The 26,019-nt window shown below is 31.7% G+C and overlaps 3 protein-coding genes and 1 long non-coding RNA gene across 11 annotated transcripts; 2 read left to right on the top strand and 2 right to left on the bottom strand.

Moving 5' to 3' along the window:
- Positions 1-915: 915 nt before the first annotated feature.
- LOC106666756 (monoacylglycerol lipase ABHD12) lies at positions 916-23,089 on the top strand. 8 transcript variants are annotated; one of them, XM_024229906.1, is made up of 12 exons: positions 10,907-11,128; positions 11,281-11,351; positions 11,506-11,562; positions 17,393-17,555; positions 20,520-20,638; positions 20,709-20,805; positions 20,874-21,058; positions 21,129-21,264; positions 21,326-21,443; positions 21,516-21,677; positions 21,748-21,869; positions 22,560-23,089. In XM_024229906.1, the coding sequence occupies exons 4-12, from the start codon at positions 17,476-17,478 to the stop codon at positions 22,597-22,599; spliced, it is 1,059 nt and encodes a 352-aa protein (XP_024085674.1). In that variant the 5' UTR covers positions 10,907-11,128; positions 11,281-11,351; positions 11,506-11,562; positions 17,393-17,475; the 3' UTR covers positions 22,600-23,089. The 8 variants fall into 8 exon arrangements, with proteins under 8 accessions (XP_014249656.1, XP_014249652.1, XP_014249653.1 ...); XM_014394167.2 differs by having other exon boundaries at positions 10,906-11,351; XM_014394170.2 differs by lacking the exons at positions 10,907-11,128; positions 11,281-11,351; positions 17,393-17,555 and adding an exon at positions 916-981.
- LOC106666755 (regulator of MON1-CCZ1 complex) lies at positions 2,381-4,995 on the bottom strand. Its single transcript, XM_014394164.2, has one exon. It carries the CDS (start codon positions 4,623-4,625, stop codon positions 2,733-2,735), a length of 1,893 nt encoding a protein of 630 aa, XP_014249650.1. The 5' UTR covers positions 4,626-4,995; the 3' UTR covers positions 2,381-2,732.
- On the bottom strand, positions 17,814-18,381 carry LOC112128112. Its single transcript, XR_002910868.1, has 2 exons — positions 18,293-18,381; positions 17,814-18,091 (listed from the first exon to the last, which is right to left on the bottom strand). It is a non-coding gene; the product is annotated as an uncharacterized LOC112128112 (long non-coding RNA).
- Positions 23,090-24,709: 1,620 nt separating the features above from the next.
- Positions 24,710-25,809, top strand: LOC112128110 (zinc finger protein 512B-like). Its single transcript, XM_024229905.1, has one exon. The coding sequence runs from the start codon at positions 24,948-24,950 to the stop codon at positions 25,737-25,739; it is 792 nt and encodes a 263-aa protein (XP_024085673.1). The 5' UTR covers positions 24,710-24,947; the 3' UTR covers positions 25,740-25,809.
- The last annotated feature ends 210 nt before the right edge of the window (positions 25,810-26,019 follow it).

Genomic DNA, 26,019 nt, shown 5'->3' with positions numbered 1-26,019 from the left:
CAAATTGTCTTCAATATCCATGATTTATGGCTAACAATTCGATACAAATGAGTGATTGGATGGTGGTTTGGGTGCCGGTGCCCATTTGTAAGTATCCAGCGGCCCTGCATTCGAACCCGGGACCTTTACCTTTCAGTGATGAGCGTCGTGTCGCCTAAATCGTTGCGGCCACTGACGCCCCATAATTTTGTTGTTATAATGATTATTGTGCTTGATTCCAAGAAGAAGACTGCACAATATTTATAAACCACAAACATGAAAATTTCCAGAAGAAAAATCAAGATTAAAATAAATTATCAAGATAACATTATTTATACTGTTAAACATTTCATAACATTAACATTTTACTAGACGTAGTTTTAATTTTATCTAGAACAGTTTAAAAGTTATAGTATGCAGATTCCCTAATCAAAAATCTCTAGTGTTCAGAAAAAACAGTAAAATACTTGAAACATCTCCCTTCCTTACTTTTCGTTTTAATAATAATAATTATTACTGTGAGATTTCTCCTGGTGTCTGTAGGATGATGAACCTATAATTTGTTCATTACCAACCATTTTTGGTCTACCTAACCTCACTAATAATTATTATTTAATGTGACACCTTTACTGTGGTCTCATAAGTGTGCAAGAATCATTAACATAACTTTTTTTGGAAGAAGAGAAAGTTTGGCATTGCATCAGATCCATTCACTCTCTTAATTTAACAAATCGTCAAATATACTCAATACCACTTTTATTACTAAAAAATTGTTATTAAAAATTGTACTTGAGATGGGTTTTGTTGTATAAACAATTGATGGTAAACACGGGCATTCAACTGGGTCCATTCAAGGCCGTTATGTAATATTACCAGTGCCACTAACACAGGAAGGAAAGTGGTCTCTTGAGCAACCCTACCTAATGGGTAAAAGAAAGCCTTGCTCACTATCATTTGTTGTTTAGCATCACTACATCTTAGAGGCCTTCAAAGACTATTCCGGTTTGTCAGCTTTATTTCTTTATTAATTTTCCCGATATTTGTTTATTCCAGATTAATAATGTTATTGCCCTGTTGCTCTGGTGTATAATTTTTTAAAATTTTTGGACGCTTGAATATATTTAACTTGTATTTGAATGATCAATTTTTACTTCTAAAATTGAATGCTTGAACAACTGAAATAATTTTTAATTGAGTATGCAAGTTTTTTCCCCAAAAAATTAGCGTTAATTTAATTCAGGTACAGGGTATAACTATTGTTAATCATGTAACTATTTTTAATTGAAAAATTATTTTACAAAGTGTTTAACGATATTGCAAACTGTTCAGATATTGCATGCACAGGGGTTGTGTACTCCAACATGAGAAATATTAATACATTTTCTTTAAAAGCTTTAGATATTTTTGCACAGTTGTACAAAGTCAGTCTTTTTGTTTATTCAGTTTGATTTTTTTATGTTCAAGTATGTGGTGCATAAAACAACACAATATTGTTGGACTATTGTCGAGATTTTGACTTTTATTATGTCTTATTCAGGGTTTTAGACGAACCCTAAGGTTCATGCTAAATCCGATTAGATCATTTTTCTTATTTCGTATAAATTAAACTTTTTTGTTCATGTAGACAATTGGTTATTTTTTTAACTAAACACACCATTTTTTTTTTTTTTAATATAAAATAACTTAGTTTGGTCCCTCGTTTTTTGCTCACTATTTATCTCCCAGGAACTCCAATATTTTTACCACCATATTAAATTAAAATTAACTTTTTAAAAAAATTGAATTTTTTGCACTGTACAAAACACGTTAAATATAACCAATTTTTATTACTTTTATTTTACTTTCAGTAGTGTAGTCGAAAAATTTTACAATCTACAAGTATATGTGTACCAGGAACTAAGAACAAAACTAAATATTTGCCAAATTATATTAGTATTTTAAAACCTGTTTATAATTCCGCATTCGAATTTCCAATAAACATGTTTTGTAACTCGCCCAGGCCCTGAGGATGACCCGAATAAAGGTTGAAATATCGGCAAAAAAAATGAAAAACGTGTTTTCCTAAAACACTTCATTCCTGACTGCTCCTCATTACAACAAATTAATTATTATTTATAAGGTATAAACAATCATGAAATGACATCCCCTTTGATATTTAATCAGGATGATTAATCTTTTAACTACAAATTATGATTTATATTGATTTTTTTGTACGTATTTTTCCTAACAATTTATTAGATTTTTTTTCTATGAAAGTTCCTTAATAATGCCAGAAGGGTGGAGTTAAACACAGATGTGCTCAAATAGTATATATTCTTTTACACTCTTTAACAATATCACAGAATAAAAAATAATATAATTTTATAATAATTTATAGGATATTATATATAAAAATGTGGCTATGAAAATGTAAAATTATAAATTAAGAAAATGAAATTCTAGACCTTTTTTTTTTTTTTTTTAACATAAAACTATTATGGCATATAACAATTGTACTGACAACATTTATTAAGTGAAGTATAGCATAAACAATTTTTTTTTTAATTTTAACATCACTAGTCAAAACACTGTTGGACAAGAGGAAATAATAAATTTTTCACCTTTGGTTTTGTAAAAACCATTAAACCACAGCTTTGCTACACACAATTAATTTACATACATGAATTATTCATATATATAATATATACAGTGTACTGTGTGCTGATGCAGAACCTTTGATTGAATCAACAGTCTTTGTAATAGCGTTTTTCTCCTTAATTACCAGTTCCGTTGATTATGATTAGTTTTGATTCAAAATAATTGGCTATTGAGTGTTGAAGGATTTGATTCGGAGCTGCAGCAGCCATGTATTTTTCCGCCAGGTGCATCAACTGCATTTCATTAGATTCCATTTTCTCAGTTGTGTACCTCAAGCAGGTCAAAACTTGCGCATCAGACAGAAGGATTTCTGTTATTTCCTCTCGCCCTGAACCCAGCCGTTCCAGCATGTCTATTGCAAGCTGGGCAGCAGCTGGGTATTCGTTTTGTAAAGACAGAAGTCGGCAAGCGATTGGTTTCGAATCGGCTATCACGTGATACTGAAGAAGCTGGTGAAGCTGGTAATAATTATCATTCGCAACTAAAGACTGTATTAAAAGTTCGTATATAAAATGTTCCGCTGGGATTTGGAAATCTGTCAGAGAGCGTATATATTCTATTAAAGTCCATGTTAAAATTTTCCACGCTTTCTTGTCTTCTTTCTTTTTCTGTACCTCGCGTTCAAGCTTCATGAAGACATTGTTGTTCAAAAACTCCTCGTCTAGGATTGTTCTCAATTCAATATGAAAGTCATCTTCTTTGGTATCTTTAATTGGCTGTGAAAGTTGACTCTTCATACTCCACTCCAGGTAGGACCTATAAATCTTATTAATTTCATAAAAAGCCTCTGCAAGCTCTTCCAGCCTTGCTGGGTCAAACGCAATTTCAAGTAAAATATTTGCAATTATCATCTGAGAGTTTTTCCTTAATAGAAGGAACTTGATTAAGTTATTTTTGTTTTCAAAATGTTTATAAAATCCGTTTAGATTCAACTCGAGGCCCCAGAGGCATCCTTTAATTACATCCATAATAATGTTTGGTTGAAATATAACCCAGTTTGGTGAGTACAACTCACACTGTACAGCTTGAGAGTGAGATGTGGATTTTAAGGACATCGGCTCAACGAGTGGTTTGTGCGTTGTTACAACTCCTTCAAAAGGAGCGTTGGTAATATCAAATATCAATGAGGATTTTGTATTTTGGTTGTGCACAATAATCAAATTATCAACAACATTCAGGCCAAACCTACCTCCGGAGTTTATCCTGAGAACGTTAGTGACTTTAACTTCGTTTGCATTTATTAATGTCCTGACAATCACTTCTGCCTGCGCCATGGTATTCGTAGTGCGATAATTGACAAATAATATTCTCGGTTTGTTATAGACAATGCCGATTATAACATCATCACGATCTATGTTTGAAAGGCCCTTGTAGTCAGAGTCAGAGTACAAATCAAAAGCTGTTAATTTAGAAATTTGTCCTTTTCTGATCTGAAGCAGCTGAGCAGGTTTACCGAGCTCGAGGACTTTAACGAGAAGGAGGCCACTCAATGAATGATATGTGTACCATCCTGCGCTGAGGTTCAGTGAGTTCTTCGATGCGGACACAGTACACGACTTAGCGTCAATCTTGAAAAGTTTAATACCAGTGTTCATCACTACAATCAGGTCGTTCACACTTGACCACATATACCCGAGGAGTGTTACGCCTTTGAACGATTGCGAAAACTCTTTGTGCACCTTTTTCTCTTTGAACGTAAAAAACTCAATTGTCGAAGGTGTCCGTTGGAGGGCAAGGATCTCCTGATCCGGAGAAAACTTGATTGACATCACTCTTCCTTTTTCCTCTATGCTGAAGTTTGTACAAAAGTCGCAGTAAGGGCTCCTGACTGTCACTTCGGTCGTGTCCTGGCCAGAAAGTATGCTGAACACTTGGATGTTACACTCGTCGAAGCATACGTTTGTCAAAAGGGATTTACTCACGCCCTGGAAGGTGATCATGTTCGACGATAAACGGAGGCAGAAATCGTCCTGGAGGACATCGTCCTCCTTTTTCTGGCCAGTATCCATTTCCACAATATTCTCAAACTCGAATGTCCAGCAATTTCAACATTAGACAACACACTTATCAGTTTATTTACATAAGATAGCACAATAATCGATTATATTCGACCCTAGATTGTAGAATCAAATCAAATGACAGTCAAGCAAATAACATGCATCCAATGAACTCCCACAGATCGTGGAAAATCGAGCTCTTGTTTTTAAAACTGACAGTATATTTGTATTAATGACAATAAACAGGCTTGCTTTCTTATATGTACATATTTCTCTATTAAGCAATTAATTTTGAAAATCTGGTTGAATAGTATTGCAGTACATCTCTGGTTAACAGCAAATTGATTTTGACGGGGCGTCAGTGGCCGCAACGGTTTAGGCGATGACACGGCGCTCTTCACTGTAGGGTAAAGGTCCCGGGTTCGAATCCAGCGGCGCCCTGCATTCGAACCCGACATACTTACAAATGGGCTTTTTTTTCAAAACCACCCTTACTACAGACAGCATATTGATTTAATTATAATGATCAGTGCAGTACTCCTACGGGATTAAACTAACTGAATTGAATTTAAAAAAAGATGTAAGAAGTTAAAACTTAATAATAAATTTTAAATTAATTGTGTACAACCATCATTTACAAAAAGTGAATCTAAACTGCTTGAAATCTAACCTTAGGTCGTTTTATAATCAAGTATCTTAAATTATTACATAAACTGCTCAAAAATGAATAGGGATATTTGTAATTTATTCTCATTCTATTAATTTTAATTAAATTAACCGACATATTCTTATTAGTTGAGCAAAATGAAAATACAAACCAAAAACAAACATATGTTAATCTTCATTTTTAATAACGGATTTACTCAAGTATGTAAACTTGAAGATTACTCATTTTGCAAATAAACACCATTTATCGCCTTTTCTCCATTTTAATTCAATTGTATTCTATTTTACCGTGTAAAGACATCATCTTGAGCGAGAAGTTTGCAATATTGTTGTGAGATTGAGTCAGTCGAGGTCACTGGCAAGTGGATATCGCAGAGGCAGTTGGTGTTTCTTAGATCCTGATCTCCCGGGCTTTAACCCGATTCCAAGAGACTGGAAGTTCCAATGGTGCCTGGTAGTGGATCTCAGTGCATTACGATGCAAAGGGAGGACAGAAATATTGTCATTGCTGCAAGATGGAACCCTTTCCATAGTGCTCACCAGATCCTAAATGAAGTATAAGATGTTTTGACAAAGCCTTTATCAACACAAATGATTCGTAATTGTTTATGAGAAGTTGGCATGACATTGTATGCCTGTTTGAGACGACCTGCAGCAACAGCCCACCACCAGCAACTCAGGAGAATATGGTGCAATGAGCACCTAGAAGTGAACACCAATAGAATGCTGCTATGTTTATTGATGAGTTGCATTTCTGTCTGTATAGTGATAGCAGGCACCAAAGAGTGTACTGAGAACAGGGGATGCATACAATTCCCTAATTTGTGCTCCCTTCAGTGCTGTTTGGAGGAGGCAATGTAATGGTCTGGGCTGGGGTTTGCACTGGAGTATGAACTGGACTTCATATTGTAGAGGCAATCTCACCATAGTCCGTTATGTCCAAGAAATCAGGGATCTCATTTGTGGGGATTTTCAATTTCTTGATGAGCCAGATCTCATAGAGGTAGAGTTGTTCATCAACGTTTAGAAAACCTGGGGATTTCCCAAATGCCCCCAGCACATGTGGGATGTGTTGGACAGAGGCTTTTCTATTACTATCCGCAACCAGTTGATCTGCAACAACTGAGTGCAGCGTTGCAAAATCTTTAGAGTGGAATTCCTTGTGAAATTAGTGACAACAGTTGCCTAACAGGTGCACAGAGGTTTTAGCTAACAGAGGGCATTATACTCGGTGTTAATTGTTTAAAAAAATTCTCTGTCCTATAAACAAAATTATGGAATGAAAACATTTTATTTTATGTGTGGTGATTAGTGACTGTTAATCGATATTTATTTAGAAATCGTGAGATGCGGTCTGGTGTGATGTAGGTTTCAGAAAAACATTATCTTTATAGTGCCAACTTTTCGATCTTTATTGAGATCATCTTCAGGGCCTGGGATTTACAAACATTGTTTACATATTACCAAAATGTAATTGTAATATGTAAACAATGTTTGTAAATCCCAGGCCCTGAAGATGATCTCAATAAAGATCGAAATGTTGGCACGATAAAGAAAATGTTTTTCTGAAACCTACATCACACCAGATCGCATCTCATGATTTCTAAATAAATACTTTTATTTTTCAAAATCCCTTAAATTAAATTTTTCATCAGTAAAAAAACAATAATTTCTAATAAATTTAAATGCAATTTTCAATAAAAATAAATTAAAAATCCAAGGGATGGTAAATACTACCTGTTCATATTTGAGCAGTTTACATACTCACCCCACCTTTACTATTTCTTGTTCAAATTTTTGGAAAAATAAATGCTCAACAGGAATTTAATCAAGTATGCCAGAAAATTGGCAATATCTCAGTGAATGTCCAAATTAGTTATACAGGTTATTTAATCAAAATTTCGACTAATAAAAATATTTAAAAAAGCTTACAATCTGAAAAGCTTTTTGCAGAACTTTTTTTTTAAAACAAGGGTTTGCAACAGGTGTTTTTGAAAAAAAGCCCATTTGTAAGTATGTTGGGTTTGAATGCAGGGCTGCTGGATTCGAACCCGGGATCTTTACCTTAGAGAGTCGCGCTGTGTCAATGCTTAAACTGTTGCGGCCACCAACACCCTCCTCGAAACTGCTAATATCTCCAGAGTACTGTAGGCACTGATTCATGATGGTATTTTTATGATATGGGCACAACATATATGATTGTAAGGACAAATCTTTGCTGGTGAAAAAAATAATAAACATACGAGTAATGTAATTGATTTAATGTACATATGAAAAAATTACCAAAAGTATGGCAACATTTCATAATTGTAATAGTAATATCAGAATTGACATTTATTTATTTTTTAAATAACTTTTTAATAACTTAATTCTGTATACATTAGCCTACTGTTTGAATCTTGAAAACCACTATTTTTAGCAACATTACTAATCCTGACTGGCCTCAAAAATAACAGTATCAAACCTTTCAAATAACTGTCTGAAGTTTTAAATACATTTCGTAGTTTTCCGTGTTAAAATTTGGAAAATGAGGAAAATAAAAGATTATCAGGCTCCAACCACTTTGTATAGGTAAGTAAATAAAGGCCAAACAGAAATTTGTTTTTATATTAATTGTCTAAGTTCTGATTATCCTGATCTATCTATTCAACCTGGTTTTGTCAGACAGAAGTATGTTGTCATTTTAATATCTTCTGTGATTGTTTATTCGTACAGTTGGTATCACACAAATTTTCACAAAGAAATATAATTGCTAAAATTGTTTTACATCAGTTTATAAATATAAATAGCATTGTTATTTAACTGTTTTAATGGCATAAAACTCTAAAACATTATGCTTTCTGATTTTCTATGTTTATTACAAATAAAATAATCTAATTATTAGAGATTTCATGATGAAGGCTGTGAAATATGAAGTTTGGTTATTCAGGCCATCTTGGTCTGTCTATTCTTGCTAGGCTTATCAGACTAGTTTGTCATTTTGATATTTTCAGTGAATCATGTGAAAAGATGACAAAGCACTGAGATATGTCTAATATGACAAGATAATGACAAATGTTTAATGGATTATATCAGTGAGACCTTCTATGGTCTCTGTGGGTTGATAAATCTGTAATTTGATTATTACTGATTATCATTTTCTTTTCAATATAATTTATACACTGCACCTTGTATGGTGATTGTTGAGAGGCTTTGAAATTGCCAAATGCTTGTTTGACTTGGTGCTATATGGCCTTAATTTATACTTTATTGTTTTCAAAGGCAAGATAGGCCTCATATTTTTCCACCTTTTAAAGTATTAACTAATGTTTTAATTAAAGACCTGATGATGGTTCCTTGTAAGCTTGATGGAGAAACTTACTCTGCTCTTTCAAACTATTCTCATCCATGATCATTTTTTAATACACAACTTCTTATTAAAGTTTTATCTTCATTTCCCTCAGATTCTGGCTATTGTTTTGGAGGAGTGCTAGGCATTTCTCAAGCTCTTTGAGCTAACCGAACATTACTATAATGCCCCAGGCTAGCTGATGGTCATTCGTGTGGGTCTCAGCTACTGCCTGAAAAATTGACAGAATTGTCCCAGAGATTTGGATGATATCTTTGAATTGAATTGAGCACATTTCTTTTGCTTATGTTGAATTATTTTTCACCAACAGTATTAGGATAACACATAATACAGAAAATATACAATTGGTACAAATTTCCTAGTATAAAAGAAAACTATGTACATTTTTTATAACAAAAGTTGATGCGAAGGTAGATCCTGTTTAAGGGCTGCCGAAAATGCAATGGTAAAAAAAGAAGTATTGAAGGGAAAACTAGTAAATTGGGAACATAATATTTCTAAATGTGTAGAAAAGAAAACAATAGGAACAATAATTTTTACAACTTATAAGAATAGATTAAACAAACGTGAAAACTAAGAATTTCCTTTTTAAATAGTAGATACTAATTTTTGTTTTTGTTTTAAGCCACATACTCAAAAAGCCAACATTTGACTCTAGAAATTATTTTTGGATTTACTTCACATTTGATCTCATTAGGGACCAAACATAACCACTTATGCTTATCATGCAGAAAACAATCCAACATAACTGTTAATTTTGGTTGGGGCAACATTTTTAGTGCACAAAATGTCGTTTGACATACACTAAAAATATAAGGGGACCTAACTCGGAGCCTTGTGGAAACTGTTGCCTATTTAAATGCATAATACATTTTACATTTAGCTATGTCTGAAGCACTTGCTGTGTATTTGTATTGTAAATGAATTCTTAAAAATATAAAATTCGGCAGAGTTCGACCTGAACCAAGTGTTTTCGCCTTTTGCCGGCCAGTAATGTCATATCTGTCATAAGAAGCTTGTTATAAGACATCTAATATATTTAATTTTTTTATATTTGTCGATATAATTTTCAAATCCATTAAAAAACAACCTCACAGTTCAAAAAAGATAAAGGTATGGTACAGGCAAAATGTGGTACTTGAGGAAGAGTGTTCCAATTTGTACTTAAACAACATAGCACTAATTTTTTTTTTCCGTATGACTACTATTTTTTGTGCAGTTTTATGTGCACCCTCAGCATACCAGAGCATATTGAATTAAGAGAAGTGTATATTGGTCACAATAAATAAATAGAAATCATTTTTGTACTAGATCATTATGAGAATACTATTTTAAATGGTTGTCTATTTTTATTTTTAGTTTCATGGACTTGATCCACTTAAAACATCTATCACATAGCAGTTTGCCTAGGCATTGGAGACATTAGAAGTTAATTTTTACGCCAGTATTAATCGAATTCCGGTGATTAAAGCACATGAAGTTTAATATTTTCTTTGGTGATTGATCAGCCTTCTCAGTTTAAATATAGTTTTTTCTTTCTGAAAGGAAGATTGGGGATGAGGCCAGGAAGACAGAAACAACATTTATTTTCTTGTTGAGCTTTTGGCAGAATATATCGCCTTCATCAGGACTTCAAAAAAAATCGTTATACTATATGAACAGGTACATGTGTGGATAACGGATAGCTGGTAGAATCCAAGAAGAATAGGGTTCTACCGGCTATCCGTTATCCACACATGTACCTGTTCATATAGTATAACGATTTTTTTTGAAGTCCTGATGAAGGCGATATATTCTGCCAAAAGCTCGACAAGAAGATAAATGTTGTTTCTGTCTTCCTGGCCTCATCCCCAATCTACACATGAAGTTTGATCTGCTACTAAGATAGTCAATTATAAGCAAACCATTCACCAAGTCTCAGGCCGGATTACATCTGTCTATATACTTCCAAGATGTTCCTGACACCAAGCAGAAATATAATGTGCAGTTAATGCTCCTTTTATATTTTTAGTGCACAAAATGTCGTTTGACGTACACTAAAAATATAAGGGGACCTAACACGGAGCCTTGTGGAACACCGTTGTCTATTTAAATGCATAATACATTTTACATTTAGCTATGTCTGAAGCACACGCTGTGCATTTGTATTGTAAATGAATTCTTAAAAATATAAAATTCGGCAGAGTTCGACCTGAACCAAGTGTTTTCGCCTTTTGCCGGCCGGTAATGTCATATCTGTCATATGACGCATATTCCATTATATCACGTGCAAAACGATCTGTCATGCATTTATCGACTTAGTTTCAGTTAGATATAACTTCAGTTAACATTGCTGAATCATCAGTTGGCCTTTTATGCTTTTAATTTAAAAAAGAGGAACTATGCTCCGTTGCTTTTATCGACAGGGTTATGACGTTAAAGCCTTTATCTCTAAGTTTTTCAACTCATGGGGGATATAACTATAATTAAGTGCTTTTAGCCTTGAGATGTTTTAAATTAGGTTTGTTTTCTTGCTTGATTTTTGTTGTTTTGTAAAATATTTTCGCACGGCTTTTCTCAGCCTGGTTTCAAACCAGTTGGCCTTTACAAGGGCATTCAAACTGCGACTGACCACTTGGAAATCAAGTGATGTAGTGCCTATTGATTTTCTAGCTCCTGGAACTATGTTTTTGGTCGATCGACTCATTTTATAAACATAGAGTAATACTGATTAAAACAGGCCGGTAAGGGAAAATATGCAGCGTTTCTTTGTTTTTCTTTTTTAGCCAGGGAGGCAGCCCACTGTTCTCCCTTGTTTAATCTCTTCTATATTTCTTTTAAGATTTTTGAACTGTACTCAAACTCAATGTTTCTGAAATTTATACGTGTTTTTCTCAGGAAATTGAAGAAGCTGATAAGAATGAAGATGTTTCTGAAGAAGAGGTTTATCAAAAAGTAAGTACTCTTTTATGATCTCTTGCTTCGAAGTGTTCCCACTGAGAGCAAAGTTCAGGCAATTACTCTACAAGATACACGGGATGTCGAACCCTTGGGTAATTAAATCACTAATCGTCATGTGGAATTACAAAGTTAAAAAAATAAAAAATAAGGACAGAATTATAACTGAAGTATTTTGACTATTGCTCTTCTTAGTAATCAGATGATTTTTTATAAGACCTATCCATGCGAAACGATTGCATGAAATTATTTTTAAAATAAGTCTATGAACAAAAACAAAATAATCCAACCAGCTAATTTCATAAAAATGTAATGGCTTTATTTTCAGCCTACGTTTCGTTCAGCTTAATCTGCTCAGTACACTCTTAGTATTGACTGAGGACTGAGGAAACTTGATTAATGCTTTTACCATAAGATTAAAATTCAGATTTTTTAAAAAAGCATGTTCTACAACTACAAAAATTATATTAAGTGGATCTTTTCACACTGTTGATTAGATGTCCAAATGTCGCTTAGGAAAAGTTTCCTAGTTTTTAATTTTTTTTGAAAGGATGGTTCTGCTTGCAAACTGTTTTTAGTAGATAGATAGTTGTATTAGTCGGGCTGCGTATTATACTGCATCCTTTAAAGCTGCTTAAAGCACACTGGTAAATTCATCAAGGAACTTCATTGGTAGGCCCGGTATCAGTGGTTGAATCTCTTCTTCGGTTACGTTGTACGTCCCAAAACATTTCCTCCTATGGGCAAGTAAGTATCACCAGTTTGTTCATAGGTGTGTTGATGTCTCCTTTGCTTCTTTGTAGAATCTGCTCATGCTGTGTTGGGTTAGCCAATCTTCAGATGTCCTGTTAGGATTCGCAGTTTTTTTCTGCTTCTATTTACATTACCTCTCTCCTTTCAAAGTTTGTCAGTAGGTTCTTCCATTGTTCCCTCATTTTTTTATCCTTCTGTCTGAGTCGCTCATTGATATTGTTAATTCCTATGCCACAGAAGAGCTCGAGTGCTATCAGCGGTATAGCAGCCCCTCTTCTTGCATGGGTATGCCTTCACTCCCATATTTCCTGGGACCCAGCAGAGGCTGATTTTTAGTAGCAATCTGGATTTCAAGCATTAAACGCTCATCATCAGGCTGAAATCTACAAACACTGCTCTCAACGTGAAGGAGTGTTGAATTCTTGAAATCTGGACTGCTGTTAAAAACGGTTTGTGTGTGTTGATCATCCTTTTCTAAAAGTGAATTGAAATACTCACCTCACCTCAATTATTTCTATAAATTGATTGTACTTTTTATCTAGAGTCTTGGTTGGGATGAAGAAGTTAGTGTCATGAGCAGGATCTGAACCCCAACCTTCAGCTCAATATGCCGCCACTCTAACCACCAGCTATCGTGGCATATCTCAACCAAGATCTTAGAAAAAAAAAAAATTGAAATAATCAGTACAGTCAATTATGACTGCTAAACATATGAGGATTTATATTTCTGTAAAGTTTCCCAGTATCAACACTCCTTTATGTAAAATTAAAATTGAAACGTATTTCAATGAAAACTGTTTCATTATATCCGCAGCTGAAACATAATTCATTTGAATACAATTGTTGCATAATTAATATTTGACTTAGTCTTTTAATTAATAAATGTTTTGTATTATGTCCTGTGCCCTCAAGGCAAAACTGAATATATTAAAAACAATTACAATTTAAATTGTGTACATTGGATTACAATTTAAATGGAAGTGGTTTCATCTTAATCAATTGTGTCTATCAGGCCTACAGACTTAAACTTAAAGAAATATGCACTCATTTGACCAAAATTTGACTTATCCAATTTTACCCCAAGCATGCAGATTATGACCTCAGATTCAATTTAATTCTTTTTGAAATCATCGGTTTTAAATTTTGAAGAGGCGTTCATATTATTGAGCCTTTTAAACTATCAATTAAAATTTCAAAGTCCTAAGAAAAATGGAATGGTTTGGAAAAAGATGAAGCTCCTGATTCCTCAGAAGCTCGGCGAAGGAACTAATCCTTTTTTTCTTCCCTTTTTGGACCACCACATTAGGTCACTTATTGGGTTCATCTTGACTTGCGTGTTTGTTAAACTACTCAAATGCATTTTGGCATTGTGCCATCTTCAGTGAGGAACAGATGTATTTGTGTAGTTCTACAAACCCGTAAGTGAAGACAGACCCAAATAGTGACCCAGTTCTATTAATTTTCTAATCAAAGTACTTTCTTTCTAATTGACCTCATCCCTGATTTTTTTCCATACATAACTTCTTTGTTTGACATTAAAGTTTATTTCCTTCAATCCCCTCATATCCTGGCTATACTGTTTTTTTCCTGGCCTGTGGGCACACATTTATTCTAGTTGTACTAATTTTACAAATTATATTTTAAAAGAACACATGGCAGCAGTTTCTTTTTAAACGTACAAATTTTTAATTATATCTCCACCCTCGGAGCAAAAGTAGATAAGTCTAATTTTGGACAAATGAACATATTCTTTACTAACATAACATTAACATTCTTTACTATGACAACTGCATTGAATTTTTGAAATATGAACACAGTTACTATAGTAAATACTACTATTATACCAACTAAATAAATAAGTTACTGCAAAAATTGGATTTGAATCAAGGTACAAAAAAATTCTTAAAAGTTGTGTTTTTACCTACCCAGTTTTGCCCCAAGGATGCAGATTTTTGTTTTAACCAAGTTGTATTAGCATTTATTTTATTGGTAACAAGTGAATTAATTAAATTTATTTAATAACTTATCTAGGATGACACTTCGAACTTTACACGCATTATTATTGAAGGCTAGTAAATGCTTAGCAAAAAGTCAAAATACAATAAATTACTTCTTTACTATGACAACTGCATTGAATTTATGAAATATGTTACTACAGTAAATACGAAATATTATACTAACTAAATAAATAAGTTTATGCAAAAATCGGATCTGAATCAAAGGTATAAAAAAATTCTTAAAAGTTGTGTTTTTACCAACCCAAGGATGCAGACTTATTTTCATTTGTTTGTTGTATTGTAGTTGTTGTCGTTTTTAACTTTTTGCTGTTTTACAATTTTACCTGACACTTTTTTTTCTCTTTTTAATATACAATCAATATTCGGTGACCTCTATATTATCATAAATTGGGGTTGATGCAGAATACAATTCTTTCCTTCACTGCATCCTAAACAGGTCTGTTGTGGAAAAGTTTTACCATTACTGCTTGTTTTGTGTAATATTTCTAATATTTACATTTTTAAATTTACATATTCAATTATGGAATTACTATTACATGGTTCCAACTGAAATTTACATTATTTAACAAGAAGTAACAGTACATTTTCCAAAGAAATAAAACAAAGTTACAAGTGTTCAACAAATAACAAGTACAAAACAGGGAATCCTTTTTAATTAAGAAATGACATAGTATTTTTTTATATTTAAATTTTTTTACTTTTCCGTTTTTTTTTAAATTTTTAATTTTATGCTTTTTGTAAATTCTCAAAAAGTTCAAAAAATTAATGTAAAAATAAAGCAGGAAATTTATAAAAACCTACATGGATAGTTTTTAAAAATGTACAAATTATAAATAATTTGTCTAATTTATTCCATATTCAACTTTTGTGGAAAAATGCTTAAAACAACAAATTGAAAAATGTGAAGATTAAATTCAAATTTTTTTTTTTAAAGGATTGTTGAATAACTGGTGGTAAGTTTCAACAATGCATTTAATTGCTTTAAATGAATTTATAAATGATAAAGAAGATAAACTTTTAAGCTTTGTTCAAACAATTACACATTTACAAACTTTGCCCCCCTGTATTTTTATATTCTTAGATTAACCTTCGAATGGTCACACCTTCGTTACAACAACAAATCGTCACACAGGGCACAAAGTTTATTTCCTTCAATCCCCTCAAATCGTGACTAAACTCCTTTTTTCCTGGCCTGAGGGCCCAAATTTATTCTATTATACTAATTACAAATTATATTGTAAAAGGACACATGGCAGCAGTTTTATTTGCTTTTTTTAAATATACAAATTTTCAATTATATCTCCACCCTTACGACAAAACTAGATTAGTCTAATTTTGGACAAATTAGCATATTTTAGCAAATCTTTTGTCCTGACAGACAATGTATAAGTGATTCCAGTTTAAATTCTGGAAGGAAATTGAACTTACTTTTTATCTTGGTCCACTTTTGTCTTGATAAAAAAAACCATAAAATATTAAATTTTTTATTAAATAATTAAAAAAAATTTTTTTTTCAAAATATTTGATGACTTATGTCATGACAGCTGAAGAAGGGGTACGGGCAGCATCCCGAAATCGATACTTGTTAAAAAAATAAAATAATAAAGACTGCTTTTTATGAAAGGGTGTTTTTGGTTCTATACATCTATGGAATAGAATGGATCAAGACACAAAAATGTTATGTCACACCCAGTAGTTTTGTGGCCCAAGGATGGTATTTTCCTCGGAAAGATTGCATATTAACACTCCACTGATGATCCACCTATCCATCCAACTGCAAGGCACAAAAAAGAAGAAAACTGGGCTTTATAACTACTCCAAACTACCCCAACCTGACTATCGAAGGTTGATAAACAAAAAAGTATGGTGGTGCCCTGGAAAAAAAACTTTTTATAATTAAAATTAAATTTTAATAACAGTATTTATTTGAAGAGAACCTCGATATATGTTATATAATTGAATGGAATTTAGTTGAAGGTCATTTAAAAAAAAAAAAAATAAAAATAAAATTTAAAAAATGTAAAAACACGTTTTTATTAAAACCAAATTTTTTAATGAGAATATTTATTTGAAGAGAACCTTGATACATATCATATAATTAAATTGAATTTAGTTGAATGCCATTTAAAAAAAACAAAAAAGTAAAAATTTTAAAACTACTGTTCAAAATTTTGTAATTTATTATTATTTAAAAAAATACATTTAGATATTTGATAAATTTATAAATAATAGCTGTAATTATTTATTTATTAATGATAAACAATTTTTAATGAGATGAAATGAAGTACCTCCATCATATCTGTGTTATCGATTTTGATAACTTAAGTAATTGGTTCCCTTGACATTTGATATAATTGAGAGGTCATCCTGGTGTGTTAACTGGACTAAGTGAATTGGCAATTTATTCACAGAAAAATCTGCAAGGATAGGAACAAGTGGCGGATACGATTTTTTTTTCTTTTTATACATTTGTGTAGGGTAAAATTATCAAAAAGGGAACATAAATAATTAATACGTTTTAAGGATTAGTCTGAAGTAACTGAATTTTTTTTGAGTGAAATTCATAACATGTAGTTGTAGCTGTTTGTTGCTCTCGATCAACGTAATGATGAAAATTGTATTCAGAAGGTATGGTATTTAACATGTACAAAAATATAAAGAAATCTTTATGTATGCAAATTGTTGGTGTTAATGTTGCTGGTAAATTTATGAATGAAAAACCTGAGCTTTATTGAATGGCTTTTTGATTGAATAACTCATTTTGACATATACTGATCTACTCAAAGAAAACACACACACACACACCTTTGTACTTTTGTGCATTTCTCAGCAGCCTAAGTCCTGCTTATCAAATTGTTTTATTTTCCAATCTCATTCAATTCGTCTCTCTCAAAACTGCCCCAACAATTGACTGTCGTCTTCCACATCACGAGCTCAACATCTTATTGTCCATTCTGCTGTTACAACGGCGACAGATTAATTGCCTGGATTTTTAAATATACAAAATATTACATTCTCATAGGGCAAAATAAGCACATAATAACTTACTGTTTCAGATCTTAAAAGTTATTTCTAATAGGCATTTTATGAATTGAGTGCATGTTATGTATTAGAAGTACTGTTATAATATAGAATTGGTATGGAAAACTCTGCATATTTCGCTATTTCAATAGTTATATTGATACCTATTGGTGCTCTAGCACTGTGGTATACTGGCGTGTGAGTATAAAATAATTTTTTTTTGAATGCAATATGTTAAAGAAGTTAATGTAAAAATGCATGTCATTCTCCTTGTGTCCTATCGTGTTTCAATGTCTGTTGTCTTTATGTATTTTTTTAAACTATTTGTTTTGTCCTTTTAATAGCAAATACTTAAAGCTTTTCATTCACATATTGTAATGTAAAACATAATGTAAAAAATTAAAACAAAAAATTATTTCTAATTTAAACACGTGTAATTTTACAAAAAAATCATCATCAAATGTAATTGGTTTATTACAAGCACAGTTTTTAAAGCTTATGCACAATATTTTTTAATGTTTAATGTAATGAGAATTTTTGTTTCTTTGATGAACTTTATCTATACCATGACATACAGAAAAAGTATACATCTAATTGTTTATAATAATAATGGGGGGGGGGCATGATAGCCGAGAGGTTAGCGCTTTCGGTTTTTGGCTTATAGACACTGGTCATGGGTTCGATTCCCACTGTCACCCCTAGAATTTTCTTTCACACTCCTTTTCCTCCTGAAACTATATATCTATCTATCAAGTCAACAACTCACATACTTTGGCTAATATGAAAGTCATAAGGCCATTTAACACAAAAAGTAATAAAATAATAATAATAACTTAGTAAAAAAAAGGTTTATATAAATGTTAGAATAATAATGAATTTACAAAATAAGTAAAGAAAAATCAGATTAGGATTTAGAAGATAAGATTGTTACTGACCTGCAGAGGAAAAAAAAAATATGCCTGGGCGAAAAAGCAATCAGGTGAGATGACGTTTTAGACTTGGAATGAATCCAGTTACAATGTCTCTCAAACAAATGACGCGTATTTTGGCAGTTTTATCTAAAGCCTTTACATTTTGATTATGTCAGTAGGGCAAATAGTAAATTTAAGGTGTAATTAGTTCAATTTTGATCTTTCAAATGAATAAATTTTACTCGATGAAAAATTATGCTTGTTCATTTGGTCGCGCACCGACTGGGAGTTATTATAGTGTCGATGAAATGTTATTCGATGGAAATAGAATCCCGAAATCCAATCCACTGATAATAAGGTAAAATGTCATTATTGTTGGCTGACGAAAATACCCAGAGATGTGGCCATAATTAGACTTGTAATTCTAATCAAATGCTTCTTGCTCTTTGTGGAATTTTGCCAAATGAAAACATCTGCTGTAAATTTCATCCTTAAAAGTGTAATTTAGAAAGTATATTATTTATTACTGAAAGAAAACATTTAATTAATTTGATTAATAATATGAAAGTAGTTTGATCATAATTAGTAGGCCTACTGCTGCACTCTTTTTTTCATATCTTGGTTATATTATTTTTTTTCTTTTAAATGATCAATAGTGGTTTTTTATGCATTCCCTCAATCATCTTGTATTATTTTATTTGTACTATGCATTTTTAAATTCTGTTGGTTACTCTTTAAGCCATGGTGTGGTAATATAGATCTATATCAACTTACAAACTGACTCTATATTTTAATGTAAATAACATTTTTCTTTTCTGACATGGTTTATTGGTTAACAATTGGGTTGTAACTAAGTTTTGCACATAAAACAAAAATTTGAAAATTAGTTTTTAAAAAAAATTAACAATTTTAAGAATGAATTTAATGGATCCCAGGAAATTATTTTATCCCCTTTAACAATCAGTCAAAGAATTTCTTAGAGAAAATATAAAATGAAAAAGTGTATACTTAAATATAGTTGTATGATTCTCATGAAATTTATAATAAAACTTATTCAATGTTTTAATTAACAATCCAGTCGAATTGGGGTTTTATATGTGGCTTGAATAAATCTGTAATATAGTTTATACATTGCACCTTGTTTCATAATTAATTATACAATTTGTACTTTTTTTTTAAGAGGCTTTGTATTTGCCAAATACCTGTGTCAATCATATTTGGAATAATTCAAAGCAAATTAATGGAATGAACTTGTAAATATTTACTTTAATATTTCATCGCACTTCTCAAATTCAAAAGACATTTCTTTTGTGTAAAGTAGCAGTGAAATGTACGATATACATTCAAAGAAAAAAAAGAACTGTATACATGTATTTATTTGTCTATTTTTCCATAATAATTAGATATAAAGATTAATAGTTGATTTAAAAGGTAACCATAACATTAATTACTTGTTGTGTACGTTTATAGTGTTTAACCCAAATGCATTCTTTAAATTAAAAATAATGAAAATTAGTTCAATTTATCCTTTCAGAGCCAACTAGTTGAGTGAATTAATTGATTTTTAATTTTTTTTCTATGAAACAGTAATTTTTTAAATTTCATTTATCATCTACAACTGTATATGCAGATTGGATTCCAATTTTTGATGGTGACATTAATTAATACAATCCTATAGAACACTTATGGTACATGACAAAAAGACAGAGACCTTGTTCGCCACGTCTAACAAGCGTTGAACAGCTTCAAACCTATCTCATTGGAGAATGGGATTATTTTTCACAAGATGAAATCTAGTCACTCGCTTTCTCAATGCCTAGAAAACTTAAGACCCTCTGCAAGACCAGAGGAGGTAATAAACGTTATTAAGAGCAAAACCAAGTAATAAATTGTTAGGTAAATTTTAACCTGTCACTAAGTTATTTTTTTGTTTTGGTGAATTTTCTTTCAAACCATCATAATTAAATAATTTTTATTGTAACTCATGAATTTCTGATCTTGTTTAATTTACTTACTAAAATAAATACGTTGTAATTATTACGACAATAAAAAATACACAGTTTAAAATAGACAACAAAATGCAAATGTCTGGTTTTTGTCTTTGAGTGTATATATTCATTTGTATTGTACATGGTATATTTTTAATTAGATCATTTTGTCTTGCATGCCAATCGAATTATTATTTGGACTATTTAAACAAAAATTCTAATCAATTAATGAACGTTATTTTGATTTGTTTTTGTGTTTTTAGGATTTTAATTGGAACATTTTCTATTGTTCTGTTATTTTTTCTATTTGTTTTTATTGTTATACCGGTCATTTATAAAAACTCATACAATTTGCAAAAAGCGTTGGTTTTCCTCAATATGGGTAATTATTAAATCAATATTTAGTCGTCGCAGTTGCGGATGTTGATAATTTACAAAATATTTATTTTCAGTGCATGTTCCTGTCGACTTTGAACATCCAGAAAAGTATATGAATGGTGTAAGAAATTTCTACTTAAAAACAGACGACAATGTAACCCTCGGAGTTTGGTCCGTATTCAATGTCAATTTAAATTAAAATAACATGTTTTTTATTTTGTTTACATTTTAACCCTCAGGCATTTATTACCACAGAAGCTTATAGACTATAGTCCTGAAAAATACGATACAGCATTAAGTGGTGGTGAACCTATAATTTTATATCTGCATGGAAACTCAGGAAACAGAGGAGCCGGCCATAGAATTGATTTATATAAACTTTTGCAGAATCAAAACTACCACATTGTTGCTTTCGATTATAGAAGTACTATTGTTGAATACTTTCTAATATATGTTGTAGTGATAAGTTTTAAACTATTATTTAAATTTTGAAGGTTATGGAGATTCAAGTCCAATCGAGCCAAGTGAATTAGGCGTCGTTGAGGATTCGAAAACTGTTTACAAATGGCTGAAGAAAAAAGCAGCGGGCTTAGCTAAAATAATAATATGGGGCCATTCTCTAGGCACAGGGTATTTTTTCTGAAAAACTTTTTTTAAAACTATATTTTAATATTTCTTTTTTGGATTTCAGTATTTCATCACATCTTGTTGATATTTTGGAGTCCGAAGGTGAGAGAGTAACAGGCCTTATATTAGAATCTCCATTTAACAATATGAAAGAGGAAATTAGATCATACCCACTAGCGAAGGTTTTAAAATTTGACTTAATTTGGACTACTTTTTTGTACTGCCAGTTCTGTTTATATTGTGTGTTTCTCTAGTTTTTCATATACTTACCTTGGTTCGATTATTTTTTTACTGAACCAATGTACAACAACGGTTTGCAGTTTGAATCAGACAAACACTTATTAAAGGTTTCGACGCCTATTTTAATCTTACATGCTGAAGATGATATTGTTATACCCGTCGCTCTTGGGGAAAAGGTAATTTCTCTTTTATATTCGATTTAAAAAAAAATTATATATATAAAAAATATTAAAATTTGTATTTCAGCTTTATAAAACTTTACAAAAAGAAAGGCCTAATAATCTAACAACTTTAGTGAAGTTCAGTCAGTCGGAACGACTTGGGCATAAATATATATACAAATCTTCTCTATTACCTTCAAAAGTTAAGTAAGTATTATTTTAATAAATCACAAAATCAAATTATAAAAAATTGACACTGAAACTTTAAACTGATATTATTTCAATTAATTATTTTGATCTAAGGTCTAGGTTGAGATGAAAAAGCTAGTGTCACGAGCGGGATTGGAACCCGTGACTTTCGGCTGAATACGCCGCTGCTCTAACCACTTGACCTATTCATTAACTTCGATCCTCTCGGACACCAACTCCTCATCTCAACCTACATCCTTTCAATTTTTCCTCCTTTTTGCCATTTTTCAAATGTTCTGTAATCAGGATTCGATTCTCAGCGACTTACAAAGTGGCCAAGGGGAGCTGTTAGCGAAGTGATTACTTATTATATTAATCCGTGTATGTTTAGCAGTCATAATTGACCATATTAATTATTTCAATTAATTTTTTTTTAATCTAAGGTCTGGTGGGTTCGAATCCTGCTTGAGACAATAGCTTTTTCATCTCAACAAGACCTTAGATTTAAAAAAATTGAAATAATTAATATGATCAGTTATGGCCGCTAATATAGGTTGTTTTAAACCAATATTTATTATTTAAAAAATATCACATCAAATCAACAATTTAATTTTGTTTGTTCAATGATTTTTTAAAACAATATTTCATTAATATATTATTTAAAAGTTTTTTATTATTATTACTATTAACTAATCATTTTTTTTCCAGTGCATTCGTGAATAGCAGTATTGCTCTCGAGAGGTTTTAAGGCGATTTTCCTGCGAAAATAATTTTCAAAGATGCATTTATTTTATGGCATACTTATTTTTATTTGTTCCCCATTCTTTAGTATACAATGCTATGCGAACAAAGTGATATGGTTTTACGAGTTGTTTATTTCTCGAATAATACCAGAGAAACAAATCTATAATAGAACAAAATGTATAACTTTTTATTCGATCTTTCTACTAAGTTTGTGATAAATATTTTTTAAAAAGAACAAAAAAAGTCAAGTTGGTTGTGTTTTAGGAATCAACTTTTTCTATTCTTTTATTAAAATTTGTAATCGTACATTGTAAACAAATACTCGGTTCTGATGTGAATGTCTTCCTTTTGCTCAGGTCGATATGAAATTTTATTTCTAGTCTCATTTTTAATAGTATTCAACATTAATGGATGTTTAGTAAATGTAAAACATTTAAAATAAGATTGTACTACTTTTATTGTAAATGAAAAATAAAATAAATAGATCAATGAAATGTTTGTATTTGTTTTTTGGTTTTTTAAGAAACATAATTCTGGAAGATGTTTGTTCTTTGTACTTATTAATCCTCATTGATGGCTGGTAAAATAGATTGATTTAAGTTATATATATTATAAATAATATTCATGATGTTTTTCTTCTTTCTGTACAGGCTTATGTCAATCAGGTTCAATTGCATTTGTCTCCCTCTTAACTTGAGGCGATGTAAAATCAACCAAGGGCAATTTAAACAGACTTCTTTTATGCTTCATTGAAAGCATATCGACAGAGTTGTAACCTTTTTAAGTTTTAAGTTAGAAAAAAGGAAGAATCACAATTATTTTACATAACCATGCTGCATGGTATTGGTATGTCGTATGCTGCATACCAACCATACCAACATACTGAGTTAAGCTTGTGAATCACCTGCTTCAGTGACCTTTGTCTTATTCGTCTTACCAAAGTTAGGCTCCAGGGACTGCCAACAGCTAGGTCATTTCATCCCCCTACAAATGCAGATTTTAAATTATTCTTTTTAAATGATAAACACACTACACATTCACTCTAATAAATACATTCACTCTCAATAAACACAAACCCAGATATCTAGCGAGTACTATAACAATAAAACATCCATTTTTTGCAAACATCCGAACAGGCCAGGCTTGATAAACTCCATTGAAAATAGGTGAACATTTTTAAGTGAACCGATTATTTAAATGATGCGAAAAAATAACTAAAAACTAGCATTACTGACCTACTTACTTATTATAGTTTTAAGTTTTTTTCACAATTTCCATTACTCACTTTTCCTAGTAAATTTTGTAATTTGTCATAATTTTAATATTCTTAATTCATATTTTTTAGAAGATTGTAAAAAGGAAAACTCAGTCTTCTGTGAATTCAGCAGATTTTTAATGATTCCCGATTCACTAGTCTGGAAAGAATATTAACAGAGTGTAAAATGGTATGTATGTTGAAAATTCCAATTAATCTTGGAATTGAAATTGATGTATGTAGACAACATGAACACATTGACAGCATTGAAAACATCTATAGACACCAAGATACCAGGAAATTCTCATCCATGAACCCAAAAAACTGCTGGATTCGTTTAGCTCATAGACCATATGTTTAAATTACCATTAACACTCGCTAATTGTAAAAAAATAATTACAACCTTGGCTAAAAACAATGAACATCAAGAAATATTTACAGGTTGCTAGTAAAAATAATAAAAAATTAACTTTAAAAGAAGCAACAATCAGGCTCAGTCTCCCCACCAAAAAGGAATTTTTAGGTTTTTGTTGCTTGCCATACTTGGGTAACTATCAGAAAAAGTATGTAAAGTTCTTAAATTAGAAGATTAGCCTCGATTCATGTTGAGAGATGTGTTTGTAAATCTTCAACCTGACGATCAGCGTTTATTGCTCGAAATCCGGTAAACAACAAATCTGTGTAGAACCTTCATTTACAAAAAGTGAATCTACATACCCACCCCATTTTCAAAATTTCTATCAATATTTGTATTATACAATATCATATTATATATATCAAAAATATACACACTCATATATACATGTGATGTACAGGCCTGTAGATAATGAGAAAATTTTCATTTATATAATACAACACGTCATAATGCAAAGTAGTTCTTATATTAACATACTCATACTACCATGAACAGTAGACCCAATTATAAAGTGTTACACTATTATGACACTTTAAAGATCATATCTTACAATATGCTGAATAAGAACTGATTTTGTAATTAGTTTCACAAAAGAGTAGAAAGGGATGCTTGGCTTGGCAAGTTGAGTGGGAGATTCTTATATATAAGGAGAGCGTGTTAATTGGAAAAGTATCAGTTCACCATGAAGCTCTTAATAATTGTATTGTTAAGTGTTATTGCATTTGCCTCAGCAGGTGTAACAAGAGAGAAGAGATTCGAACACAAAGGATTTGAAGAGTTTCATCACGAGCCTGAGAAAAAGCACGAGCATGATGAACACCACGAGCACCACGTCAAGACCATCACCGTCGTCAAGAAAGTTCCAGAGCCTTATCCGGTAGAAGTTATCAAGAAGGTACCATATGAAGTAAAAGTCCCAGTTGATAAGCCCTACCCTGTCTACGTGCCGAAACCGTACCCAGTATATGTTGAGAAGAAAGTTCCATACGAAGTCAAAGTACCAGTACCAAAACCATACACTGTTGAAAAGAAAGTACATTACGAAGTCAAAGTACCCGTAGACAAACCATACCCTGTACATGTTGAAAAGCCTTACCCTGTATACGTCGAAAAGAAAGTCCCCTACACTGTAGAAAAGAAAGTCCCGTACGAAGTTAAAGTCCCTGTCGAAAAGCCATACCCTGTCCATGTACCAGTTGAGAAAATAGTACATGTACCTGTTGAAAAGGTTGTTCACTATGAAGTCAAAGTACCAGTTGAGAAACCAGTCCCAGTGCATGTCGAAAAACCTTACCCCGTCTACGTCGAGAAGAAAGTTCCTTACACTGTTGAAAAGAAGGTCCCTTATGAGGTCAAAGTTCCAGTGAAAATCCCAATTGAAGTGCCATACAAAGTTGAAGTAAAGAAACATCATCACCACCACCATCATCATCACCATGATCATCACGGTCATCATGAATCTTTTGACTTCTAAAATGTATGCACGGAAAAGATCTTTTGTGAAAAGTAAATTTAATATTTTCGTATTTTCTAAATAAATTGCTTATCAATTGGCTTGTATTGTTTGTAATCCAATACCCATCCTCCAGTTTATTTTTATAGAGTTTAAGTGCACATACGCTACGCTTATTTATTTTTTTTTTTAACAAGGGCACGCAACAGCATAGGTCATATCATTCCTCAGGGTGCTAATTTTTTTGAAAAAATGCCCATTCGTAAATTTCTCAGGTTTTAATGCATGGCCTCTCTATTTG

This window comes from Cimex lectularius, unplaced genomic scaffold (assembly GCF_000648675.2).
Source record: "Cimex lectularius strain Harlan isolate CLEC.00 unplaced genomic scaffold, Clec_2.1 scaffold244, whole genome shotgun sequence".
NCBI classification, from domain to species: domain Eukaryota; kingdom Metazoa; phylum Arthropoda; class Insecta; order Hemiptera; family Cimicidae; genus Cimex; species Cimex lectularius.
The sequence above is the reverse complement of the archived record's forward strand: the minus strand, read 5'-3'. Positions and strand labels throughout refer to the sequence as shown.

Coding starts and splice junctions, on each gene's coding strand:
- LOC106666755 (XM_014394164.2), bottom strand. CDS start 4,625: ATGGATACTGGCCAGAAAAAGGAGGACGATGTCCTCCAGGACGATTTC.
- LOC106666756 (XM_014394165.2), top strand. CDS start 18,496: ATGAATAAATTTTACTCGATGAAAAATTATGCTTGTTCATTTGGTCGC. Junction 21,059..21,128: donor TGTTGCTTTCGATTATAGAA/GTACTATTGTTG, acceptor TAAATTTTGAAG/GTTATGGAGATTCAAGTCCA. Junction 21,265..21,325: donor GGCCATTCTCTAGGCACAGG/GTATTTTTTCTG, acceptor TTTGGATTTCAG/TATTTCATCACATCTTGTTG.
- LOC112128110 (XM_024229905.1), top strand. CDS start 24,948: ATGAAGCTCTTAATAATTGTATTGTTAAGTGTTATTGCATTTGCCTCA.